The 12,117-nt window shown below is 42.2% G+C and overlaps 1 protein-coding gene across 1 annotated transcript in view; it reads right to left on the bottom strand.

Annotated features, from left to right (window-relative positions):
- Positions 1-12,117, bottom strand: part of vopp1b (VOPP1 WW domain binding protein b) — a 31,107-nt gene that overhangs the window by 4,807 nt on the left and 14,183 nt on the right. Inside the window, exons 2-4 of the mRNA XM_030757195.1 lie at positions 8,326-8,384; positions 4,261-4,338; positions 917-1,050 (exon numbers count right to left, since the gene is read on the bottom strand). Coding sequence (XP_030613055.1) covers positions 917-1,050; positions 4,261-4,338; positions 8,326-8,384 — 271 coding nt within the window. The remainder of the gene's footprint in view (positions 1-916; positions 1,051-4,260; positions 4,339-8,325; positions 8,385-12,117) is intronic.

Below are 12,117 nucleotides of genomic sequence, written 5' to 3'. Positions count from 1 at the left end.
CTCAAGTACAGTAAAAAAGCTGCAGTCCATTTACCATTTACCCAACACTCGCTGCAGCGTTCTGGATCAACTGAAGACTTTTCAGGGACCTTTTTGAGCTACTTGATAACAAAAAATGACAATAGTCAAGCCTCAAAGTAATAAATACATGAACTAGCTTCTTAGCATCACTCTGAGACAGGATGTTTCTCATTTTAGCAATATTGGGCATATGAATGAAGGTAGTGCTACATATATAATGTGCCTGTTGAAGGATATATCCTGATCAAAATGATTCCTCACAGTGCTGCTGGAGGTCCTCGTCAGTACCTCATTGAGAGGTGATCTTCGTCCTCTCTTTTCTCTTCACTACCACAGTTATATCACTGATTCCGTATTTATCTCTCTGCCTTCAGCCCGGAGCCTTAAACAAGCAGAGTGTCAGAAAAGATTAGAAGAAGCAGGGTGATGCTGACTTTACTTTGGAGCTCACCAGAGAGAAAAACAAGTAATAACTTCCTCCCCTGGGTCACCTTTTCATTATCTGGTCTGCCAGCAGAATGGAGTTTTACACTGCTGCCATTATTGCAATGCTCCATTCAATTTCCTGCTTGGTTGACTGACACAAAGTAAAATTCTATTCATGCGAAATTATTAGCTGGCCCACTCTCACCCATAGTTGATGTTTGAACTCTTGAGCACAATGAGCAGGATTAGGATAGTTTGTCTGAACTTACTCTACTGAGAAAAATGGACCAAAGTGATGCTAAAGATTTGAATGATGCTGGTGAACACAAGCTTCTCCTGGGGGAGCAGCATCACAGCTGGTGGCACTGAGAGACTGAATACACTGATAAGGCTCTGTGTATTTAATATGCATCCAGTGCTATTTAGTTTGATCTCGCCACTTTTTAATTTGTGCACCTGCCTGCTGTACCTGGTGTGGTAACGGGGTGCCTGGTGAAGGAGACATTGAAGGCTGGCTCATCTCTCAGAGGAGACGGGTACATCCTCCTGCGAATGAAGAAGCCAGCGCCGCAGCAGAACAACACTCCCATCATCAGCAGGACCCTGAGAAGGAAACAAAGCATATCTCAGACCGTACACTGTCACCGCCTGTGCTGCCAGCAGGACACGACCCCAAGCTGGAAGTAGGATGAAGGAAAAGAGAGGAAGCAGACAAAAAGGTGCCAAGACCGTCACAACAAAAACTTACCTGGTGGCAAACTTGATTTATGCCTCAGATCAAATCTGCCTCCTTCTGCTGTGAATCCATGATTATGCAAACACATGCAGTTCAGTAATGACACGTTCCCTGTAGGGACGTGCTGACAGTAAGCAGATTTTTCTTCCTTTAAAATGTGCTCAGTGCAGTCTTTTTTTTTTCTCATAATGCTCTGTAAGCAGCCTACAACAGCCTCCATAATCTACTCGGATAATCGATTGACCACAAAGGTTCACACAGACCTGCCCCTCTCTCTTCCCCATTTAAAAACCTGCAGCTGGGAGTCAGTCTGAACTGGGTCATCTGAAGGCTTCAGACCTCCTAATCAGACACATTTGCTACTGTGTGTCATGAAAACTGTACTTTACAGACAAATACACAATACTTCAGTGTTCGCGTTGCAGGCGAGCCGTGAAATCAACTGACATCTGCGATCCTGCTCTAAGCAGTAACATTTGTATAAAATGAATTGATGCAATTTTAACAAGTGTGGACTTATTGTTCCAGAACTCTGTGTCTGACCATGTAACCTTAATGTATCCACCCATTATCTGTTACTCAGGCCAGGTTAAGTTTACTCTAGGTAGATTTTGCCATCATATCGTGATATTTCAAGAATATTTGCAATAATAATTCTGACAATACTAAAAAAAGGACATTTTGATTCTTGCAGGCAGCAACCCAGGTGCCAGCAGCATTACAGTGCAACAGTAGTGACAGAGCATGTCAGCTGTAAGCAGAAAAGGAGCCTCTGCATGACTGCTTAAGACTTAAAGTAACTTAACCTTATAAGTTGCCAGGAGCGGCACAATATTGTCACAGAATAGATTTGAAATTTTTTTTTTTTAGATTTTAACCAGCTGTTTAGAGCTCTGCTTTTCCTCCATGTAACTGCATCAGTAATTTCCATCCACTGTTTTGCTCTTCCTGTCATAGCGAGCGGTGAAACAAGTTTGCTGTTTCCATCTTCAGCAGGAACCCTTTTCTTACTGCGCTTTGATGGAGTCATCTACTAATAGGAAGGTTGGTGGTTTGATCCCTGGTTGCTGCAGTCTGCATGCCTAAGTATCCTTGGGCAAGTTGCTCTGATGGATTCGCTGAAGTGAATCACTTAGGTGTAGAAAGAAGGGCGTGTAGGTCGTCTCCCCCAAACGCTGCTGTTTCCTCCTGTTAAAAGGGACTTTTTTCTTCCCACTGTTGCTAAGTGCTTGCTCATAGAGGATTGTTTTGATTATTGGCATTTTCTCTGTATTATTATTCTTACCTTAAAATACAGAGCACCTGGAGGCAACTGTTTGTTGTAATTTGCTGCTATATAAATACAATGTAATTGAACTGAAACTAAATTGAATATGTGAGTGGGTGAATGAGGCATGCTGTATGTGCTTTGAGTGCTCAAAGTACAGTAGAACCAGTCCATTTTAGCAATGATATTCCAATAAGAAATTTATACCTGTATTATCACAGATGACATGAAATGTCACAGCCCTGTGTAAATGAGGTCTCCGCTGGTCCCACGAGCCACAGAAAAAAGCTTTGCAAGAGTTGATTTTAATACATGTTTGTGACTCTAGCTCAATAATTGTTTCTCTTGATCTTTCATCTGTGAAACAAAATCAGCGGGGAGTTAAACTCAAACTTATGTCATAGGTCCACATTAATGGGACCTGATCCCACCAGCTTCACTGCATATACAAGTTTTAAACCCTTATCTTTACAAACCTTTATCATGTTGTTTAAAGTTGGCAAATCTATTAGTGTATTGTGTGTTTTGGCACTATATTATATATGCATTTTCCATCCAAGGAAGATACAGAAGTTATTATGGACCTCTTTGAATGTTATCAGAGTGTATACAGGCAACAGTAATCAAGCTTTTTTTTTTTCATAAACTTCATAGACTCTACAAGATCCCCTCCATGAATCATTATTGTGGTGCAGAGGTTGGTGTACCCGCAAGATCCCAGGAGCTATGTTTCTGGGGGCAAGTCGCCCCTGGTAGGGTCTCCCAAGGCAAACTGGTCCTGGGTGAGGGGTCAGACTAAGAGAGGTTCCTCAAGCCAAGGGACATGGCTAGGGTTACCAGGACCCCACCCACACTGGAGCAGTTTATCTTATACACTGTTCTTTTAAGCTCATCTGAGTACCTAGAGGAAACCAGCACAGGTGCAGGTGGAACATGCAGAGTCCATGTGGTGCAGAGGTTAACACTGGGACACCCACAGGCACTGCTCACTCATACAGTGTCTCTGTCAGTCAGTCACAAGACAGACCCACACTATCCACAGTACCCTGCTTTATCATTGTTACGTTCACCTTCCTGTTTTGCTTGTTTTTGCCTGGCCTCCCATCTCCCTTATTCATGTCTGTAAGTAATGATGCTTTCATTATTAAAACGGTGTTGAACTCCAGCAGCGTTTTAGCATCTTATATGTTAGGTCCCCTTGAGCCATGGATGCCAAAGGGGACTGTAATGAACAAAATGATCATGCTGTATTCAGTAAGACTTTAAACTAGTCATAGAAACCCACAAACTTATCAGTAAAACAGAGGAATGGATCATGGGAACTAAAGGCTGTTTTCCCATACATGCAAGCTAAGTCTCTTAGCATCCACCAATCACTTAGGGGTTGAGTTAGTAGATGGAAACTACTAAACAGCTCACCAGCAGTCTGGCAGATGTTAAGAGGTTGGCTTCACTTTTCAGACTTGGAAGCCATGTTTATCTTTTATATACAGCCCATGATTTCAAACGCCGTTCATCTTGTCCCATCATAGCTACACTGAACACGTCTTTGCATTGCTGGAACATTACACTTCCACGCTGATCAATTCAAATGGTTACACTGGGCATGAGAGCAGCACCTAAGTGGTGCATTTACACACATAACTCCAATCGCACACTCCAATCTCATTATACATCCTGTATAATGACAATAAAGGCTATTCTATTCTATAAGTGGTGCTTACGTGTGTAAATGTAAGATCAGGTGTGTGTGTGTGTGTGGGGGGGGGGGGGGTGTCATTCATGTAAGTTGTTCAGAACAGTAACTCACCAAAAGTACCATAGGCTTTGGATGGACAGGGCTCTGACACAGCAGCGAGTCCCACAGCAGTCCTCATAGGAGCGACATCTGCAGCAAAAAGTCAGAGGAGAGGAGTCAGCAGCAGCATTAAGTAGTTAGCCACTTTTTTTCTGTACTGTTTTACTGTTTGGATTCTTAAAGGAGCACAAACAAAGCTTCCAGGAGTTTGCCTGGAACAAGGCCAGGACTATATTTTTATCTATTAGTACTGACCAACAGTGAGAATGTAACTGTGTTATTGTTATGGCTTTAAGAGGAAAACCTCATTGTTTCTTTTTCAAAGTGTTACAACAACTTAACTCTCACTCAGCTCAGAGACAGCAAATCACTCGAGCACAGCATTATTTCAGGCAGGCCATAAAGTCAAGTTCAATCACAGTCTTGGCACATCAAATCTAGTTGGGCTCTCTATTTAAGCTGCTGTAGTTTTGCCTGCCCACATTTGCTGAGCATCTGCATCTTCAATCTGCTTTCCAACCCACTTTTTTTCTTGCTTTATCTGACCTAATCAACATCATATCTGTTGTCATCGGTCCCAGGGTCTTCCTCCAGCTCTCCCACACTGTGGCTTTCCATATATGGACATGGAAGGATGGGAAATAGAGCTCTACATTTATGTGCTTGGTAGATCCCAGATCAGCCCGACCACAGCTACACCACCAAATCTAAATTACTGCAGACAGAAATATTCTTTTCTTTTTACTATGGAAGTCCTGACTGAAACACTGGATGTCAAAAGCATTTTTTTAACAAAGTGAAGAATATTTTCAGATTTTAAAAACTTGCTGAAGGATCCATTTTATTTGCAGTTACATTCAACATATATGGACTTGTTCTTATATAAATGAACTGGTTCTTACATAGTGCTTTCTACTCTACTTTGAGCACTCAAAGTGCTTTATACAACATGGTCACTCTAAATAGCCCATAGGCGTGGATGGTTGTCTGTCTTTATGTGTTGGGCTGGTGTCCTGTACAGGTGTACCCTGCCTCTTGCCCTGTGTCAGCTGGGATAGGCTCCAGCCCCCCCCAACTGTACATCCTTTCAAGACACCACATTGCTCCTTCTAAATAGGTGAGTTAGGCCACTGTTTTCAGCGTGACACTGGGTCCCAGCAGTAAAATACACTGATTTCTATCAGTGTTTCAGTCCATATCTTCAGTAGCTAAAGAGAAGTTTCATGCTGCAGATAGATTTCACCGTTTTGACCTCAATTATCCATCCAGACTTGGGAGCTAAGAAGTTGCTTTCAAAGATAAAAGTACAATGAAGATGGAGCTGATGATGCAATTTCTGCCATTTTGTGATAATGGTAGAAATGTTTTGTGTTGAACTTGTGTGTTTTATATACTTTATCTTAGTTGGTTGTCTCCGAGAATCAGGAAATCAGAAAACCTCCATACAACTGCAGAGAAAAAGCTTTCTCACCAGCTATATTAGGGCCCCGTTTACACCACAACGGGGGCACTCGCACACGCGCACTATGGTTGACGGGGGGCACGCGCACTGTGGTTGCAACCATAGTGCGCGTGCCCCCCATTTTAACTCTGTTCGGTGTAAACGGGGCCTAGGTTTTAAACTGCAGGACTGCTTATCACTGTTTCTACCTTACACACACACACACACACACACACACACACACACACACACACACACACACACACACACACACACACACACACACACTGCTCATCTGTTATCAAGAGCAACTTGAAGTTCAGTATCTACTGAAAGTGCACTTTGGCTCGTGGACAAGAGGAGTTATGGAATGAACCATCAGCCCTCCAATAAGTGGACAGGATGCTTCACCCATTCACTTCATCACTCTAAACACACGAGAGGAGCAGCGTTAAATTATAGTCAACAGGGAAAGTAGTACAGAACTGAGGAACTGCCCTTTCCAGATGCAGTAAATTACTGTCTACATACACAGTAGTATATGCAGTTTTATTGTACAAAGAGCCTCACTATAGCACCCTGACATTTCCTCACACACCCGGGTGTATTCTAATGTTTCCATTAATCATGGTTTCTGCTTTGTAAACAAAATTTAAAGAAGTTTCCTTTTAACTGGCAAAGCCAGCAGCCTGGGAGGAAATATTCAGGACAGAGGCCAACTGTGATTGATTAGTCTGTGAAGAGCAGCAAAACAGTATCTGTGATAGATGACTATGGATAAGCAGCATGACATCCCATGCTGGGACTTCCCATTCCCAGCCCCTCTGGTACTTCAGCACTAGACTAGAGCATCTAATCATTGTCCCGAGATGTGCAGCGAGTAGAATCTTTGCATCATCTTACAGTAGATGCAAGTTTGCGTCACACTCTGTGTGTAGGTGGCCTATTATTTATACTTGAACATTTTATATCACAAAAAGGTTCGTCTGACACTGCAGTTGCAACAAGGATTTAAAGTTTTGGATAATAGCAGCAATAACTCTATACTTAGCTAAGACAGTGGCACCACATTGCAGTTAGGACATCATAAAATTTTAATATTTTCAGGACTATTGTTTATTTTTTTCCTAAACATCATTTAGGAATTTTGCTTAACCCTCTTAATTGGAGGGGAAGGCCAAATGTCAAAAAAGTAACTTAAAGGAAAAAATTGTATGTTATTGTTGACATCAATTCCCGGACCGGAAGTAGGGGGAGGGGCTGGAAGCGGCCTGCGGGCCAAGTTTGGGCACCCTTGGTTTAGTTTAACAATAAGTAACTTAACTTTGTAACTCTTGAGCAGTCACATAATATAACTAAAAAATATTTTCTATCTTGGGCCGACGTTTTTAATTAGTTGCTTAACGCCCTACTTTTCCAGCAGTAACCACATCAATAATTCCCATCCACCATTTGCTCTTCCTGTAATATAGAATGCAACTAGAGAGTGCAACTAGCAGTGTTTCCATTTAGGTTGCAGATCACCACTTGCTGGTATCTCCTCATTTGTAGTCTGGTTGTCCCTGACAGTTTGTTTTTGCCTCAAGCTTGTTGAATGAGCTTATCTCATTATGTGCACTAAAGAACGTAAATGTGTGGCTTTGCTAAAGCAACAATATCATGATGTGACACTTTTAAAATTGATACCAGTATTATCATGGATGATATGATATGGTACAAGCCTACTAGAAACATTTTGAAACTGTCCCTTTATAGGCTTCCATGAAGGAGTGCTGTGGGTCTCTGGCGCCACGATGTTAGCAACAAATCCTTCAAATCCTGTAAATTGCGAGGTGGAGCCTCCGTGGATGTGACTTTTTTGTCCAGCACATGGCACAGATGCTCGATTGGATTGAGATCTGGAGAATTTGTGCTCCTCAAACCATTCCTCATTCATTTTTACTTTGTGGCAGGATGCATTAACTAGCTGAGAGAGGCCACTGTTTCCATTAATGGTCTACATGGTCTGCAACAATATGTGCCAAAGTAACATCCACATGGATGGCAGGACCTCAAGGTTTTCCAGCAGAACAAAACATTACAGTGCCTCCACCAGCTTGCCTTTCTTTTATATCATGTGGATGGCCAGGTGTGTGTCTGTGTTCCCCACATGAGCAACACACACACCTGGCCATCCACGTGATTTAAAAGGAAAGTGTAATTCCTCAGGCCAGGCTACCTTCAGCCCTTTGGTCCTGGTCAAACTCGCTTAAATCCTTTGGCTTGCCCACAAAATGTTCACATGCTCCATAATATATCCCACCCACTAACATGTGCCACGATGAAGAGATAATCAGTGTTATCAAACTCCACCAGTCAGCGGTCATGATATGCCTGATTGTTGTATATCTCACTGTTGTCCTCAGTTACTGCAGCCTCTCATCATCTTCTTGTGGTTCACAGAAATACTTTTGACAAATTGTTAACATGAGTGACTGTTACCAAAAATAATGTTTGTTATAAAAAGTATTTATGGATTTTTTTTCTTTTTGAAAATGTAAATGCAGACCTCTCTTTAGTGGCTACAGTGGTGGACATTCAAGTTTTGGTGTCCAGAGATTTGAGTTCATTGGTTTAAAGTTAAAAGACGAACTTACATGAAGTAGATGGGGTATCCACCTTCGAAATACCAGCAGTACTTTTTCGCTTCTACACACTGTAAAAGAGAAAGAGATGATGATTAAAAACTCACAAATCTTTTCAGCTCATAAAATGAATAAATTAGCAAGCACCAATAGCAGCAGCTCTCGCCTTGGAGGGGTTATCAAGCCCAATTATCTTCTCCCAGCTGAAATCATTCCAGTGACAGCATGTGCACTGCAAAGTCCGTCATTCCCTTCTGATATAACCAGGAAGTTAAATATCCTTTAGGCCTGATCCTTCATTCTTACGTTTAGTAAATGACAAAAAAAAAAATTGCTTTTTAAAGCTAAAGATGAAAGAAATGCCATGGTAACAGATCAGATTTTTGTAAGCCAACTTCACCAGCAGCAGCATGTCGTTTTAAGGGTCATACAAGGTGGAAAACCCATGTCCACCAGAGTCGGCACCCTCCTCTGACAACGAGCCAGAAGATAACACAGGTCCCAAGTCTTTCTTCCTTAAAAATCCCCCAGAGACCGAGATGATCTATTTTTTTTTTAACAGCAGTTAATGTCTATTTATTTTCATGTCCATCCATGATTTCCTAATTTTATTACCTACCTCTTTCTGGAGAAAGAGCACCTCAAACAAACTCAAACTCAGGAAGTCCATCAATTAAAATCAAGTTTAACAATGCAGTCATGTGACTTAAGAAAGTCTTCACAGTACTCTGTGCAGTACTGTGAAAAACTAAGTACATCCTATGACTCAGTAGCACGTAGAACCACATTTAGCAGCAACTTGAAGTAGTTTTCTGTATGTTTGTCAGTCTCTCCAACTGTCGTTGTTTCAGCCATTCTATTGTAGATTTGCTGGTGTGCATGGGGTCATTGTCTTGTTGCATCACCCAATTCCAGCCAAGGTTAAGATGTCACACAGATGGCCTCAAATTTAACTCCAGAATACTTTGATGTATGGAGGAGTTCATAGTGTCCAGGCACTGTAGCTGCAAAACAAGCCCAAATTATCACCCCTACACCATTGTGTTTGATAGTTGATGAGGTGTGTGTGCTGATATGCAGTGTTTGGCTTTCTCCAAATGTGACACTGTGCATTACAACCAAACATCCCCCCTTTGGTCTCATGTGTCCAGAAGTCTTGTATTTTGTTTAGATGCAATTTTGCAACCCTAAGCTGTGCTGCCTTGTTCTTTTTAGAGCGAAGAGGCTTTCTCCTGCCAACCCTTCCAAACAAGCCATACATTTGACATGCTAACTGAGGCCTGTACAGTGTGACATGCAGCTACTGGGTTTTCTGCAGTTTCTCTGAGTGTTGCAAGAGCTGACCTTGGGGTGAATTTGCTGGGACATCCACTCCTGGTAAAACTGACAGCTGTGAATGTTTTCCACTTGTAAATAATCTTTCTCACTGTAGAATGATGGACTTCACATTGTTTGGAAATGATCTTATTAGCATCCCAAGATTAAGGAGGAGTACCATTGCTTCTATAGATTAATGTTGACTGGACGCCTTGTCTGATTGCCCCAGAGCAGCAAACTTCCAAAGCTTCTGTTTTAATAGAAGGGGTCACATTTGCTGATGATCAGTTAATCAAGTGCATCTGATTGGCAGCAACTTGCTACCATTTACCTTCTTAATTCCTATTGAAGCCGTATGTGTGCACCCAGTTTTTCACAGACTGTTTCTGCATTTTGGCTTTTTTTTGTTTTTGTTTAAATAAATAGTGACACATTGTAATTTGTTATGGTTTGTAGTCCATATGATGATGTATTGCCCTAAATTTTAAGATCATGTAAGGACATTTTTTTATTATGCCCTGATATGTAAAACCTTAGAATGTAAAACGAGTGTACTTTTTACTTTACAAATACAAAAATGTCTTCCAAAGTCTTCTAGTTTTAACTGTTTCCCGTGAAGCCTGGCCTACATCAGAAAAAACAATGATCCCTTTCTAAAGACTCTCAACCCCACGAAAGCAGCAGGCTAATGGCCTCCTAGACATAATTCCATCATATCAGAGAACATTTTTCTAATTTGATACCAGTCTACAGGGACATGCAGAGCAGCACATTCACTGAGGATTCCCCCGTGCCCTTTGAGTATAAACCCTATCATGTTTCACTACTTGCTTTGATTTTCAATGAGCACTGAGTACAGATGCTGCTCACATGGAGAGCGCACTTCACTGTATCTGAAATCTCATTCTGTGAAAATACAGCCTGCTTTATAGTAGCATATGCAGTTTCATCTTTATCATTCTGCACATTGCACACCGGGACAGAATTATGAATAACGATAAGCGGAGGTAAAAATAAAACTAAGACAGGAGGAAAGTATGCTGAATGAACGTGATCTGAGTCTGATTGATTTGTGTTTGACAGCCCAGCCTTTGTTTAGACTGACATTTATATACTGCTCTTCTAGTCTTACTTACAAAGTGCTTTAGATAACAGGAGCAGCACATGTTATTCACTGCACCAGTTTAGAATCACCAGTTAACCTAATATGCATGTCTCTGGACAGTGAGAGTAAAGAGGACAGTGGGTACCCGGCAGAAATCCACTCACGCAAACGCAAACTCCACAGAGAAAGGCCCCAGCCGGGCAGTTTTTTAGGTTAAATAAAACCATGAAAATAAAAAAATTTTAAATTTTATTTGAAAAGAGAGTGCCTTGGAGGGGTTATTTTGTGTTTCCCTTCCAAAGAGCACCCAAATAGACTCCAGGAAGAGTGCCTTCTCAAAAATAGTTGAAGTCCACATGTGCGCAGACTGGAGGAAAGAGATGCAGACACACTTTCGTTGTGCTTCGATCTCTGTGTAGAAATGTGCCTAAAAACCTGAAGCACTGCAAACTCCCAGCTCACTGTAAAAAGTAACTAGGGAAAACAAGATGCATCTTTCTATGGGTCTTGTATCAGGATCCTCTTCCTCCGATACTACATGTTACGATCGATTCAGTAATACACTTACTGAGAGCAGAAACATGAAACATCCAACCACAGAGCTGCATGGTGCATGGCAGGTCGAGCTGTTTTAGTGGCTCACAACACAGCAACACAATAGGTTATTTGTCAGGATGCTGGCTGAGCCTGGGACCACCCTGTGACACTTTGGCTGACAAAAAATGCCCAGAAACACACACACTGTGAGAGTGACGGCAGGAGAGATGTTAACAGAGAAGAACAGCATCAGAGCAAAATGATGTGCCCTCTCACTGAGATAAACTATATCCACTCTGTCCGGCCATTGCTGAGGTCACCAGTGGGAAATACTCACAAGGATCCACATAAAATATTCACAACAATTTTTTTTTGTTTGCGCATTTGAAGAAACCTATCCATGGATATATGAGTGCTGACTTTTTGTAAAAAACAACAGTAAGACTGTACTTAGGAACAGTGGCGGTTTCTGATATGGGCGACATGGGCAGCCGCCCAGGGCGGCATTTCATCTAGGGCGGCATGACCGCCCCCCTCCCCCCAAAGCATTGCGATCGCCGCAGCAACGCCTACCGCACTGCTCCACTTGTGGGATAATGGGCGCCCTCTGCTTGCTGTGTATTGCATGTAGCTTTCTGCAATGGTCAGACAGGTTGTAACAGAAGAAAAAGGGCAGGCGGGGGATTCTCTCTCTGTCTCGCTGTCACTGCTTCACTCGATCGTCACACACACAGCGCTGCCCCGCCCCCTTCTCCTCTCAGCCTGGGGTGCGAGTCGAGTGAAGCAGTGATGGCGTGAGAGTGAGACTGTCAGCCGGGTTCATTCATTCATGCCTGTACAGTTTG

The sequence above is a fragment of the Archocentrus centrarchus genome, chromosome 20 (genome assembly GCF_007364275.1).
Source record: "Archocentrus centrarchus isolate MPI-CPG fArcCen1 chromosome 20, fArcCen1, whole genome shotgun sequence".
NCBI classification, from domain to species: Eukaryota; Metazoa; Chordata; class Actinopteri; order Cichliformes; family Cichlidae; genus Archocentrus; species Archocentrus centrarchus.
Note: the sequence above shows the minus strand (reverse complement) of the source record. Positions and strands in the feature narration are given on the sequence as shown.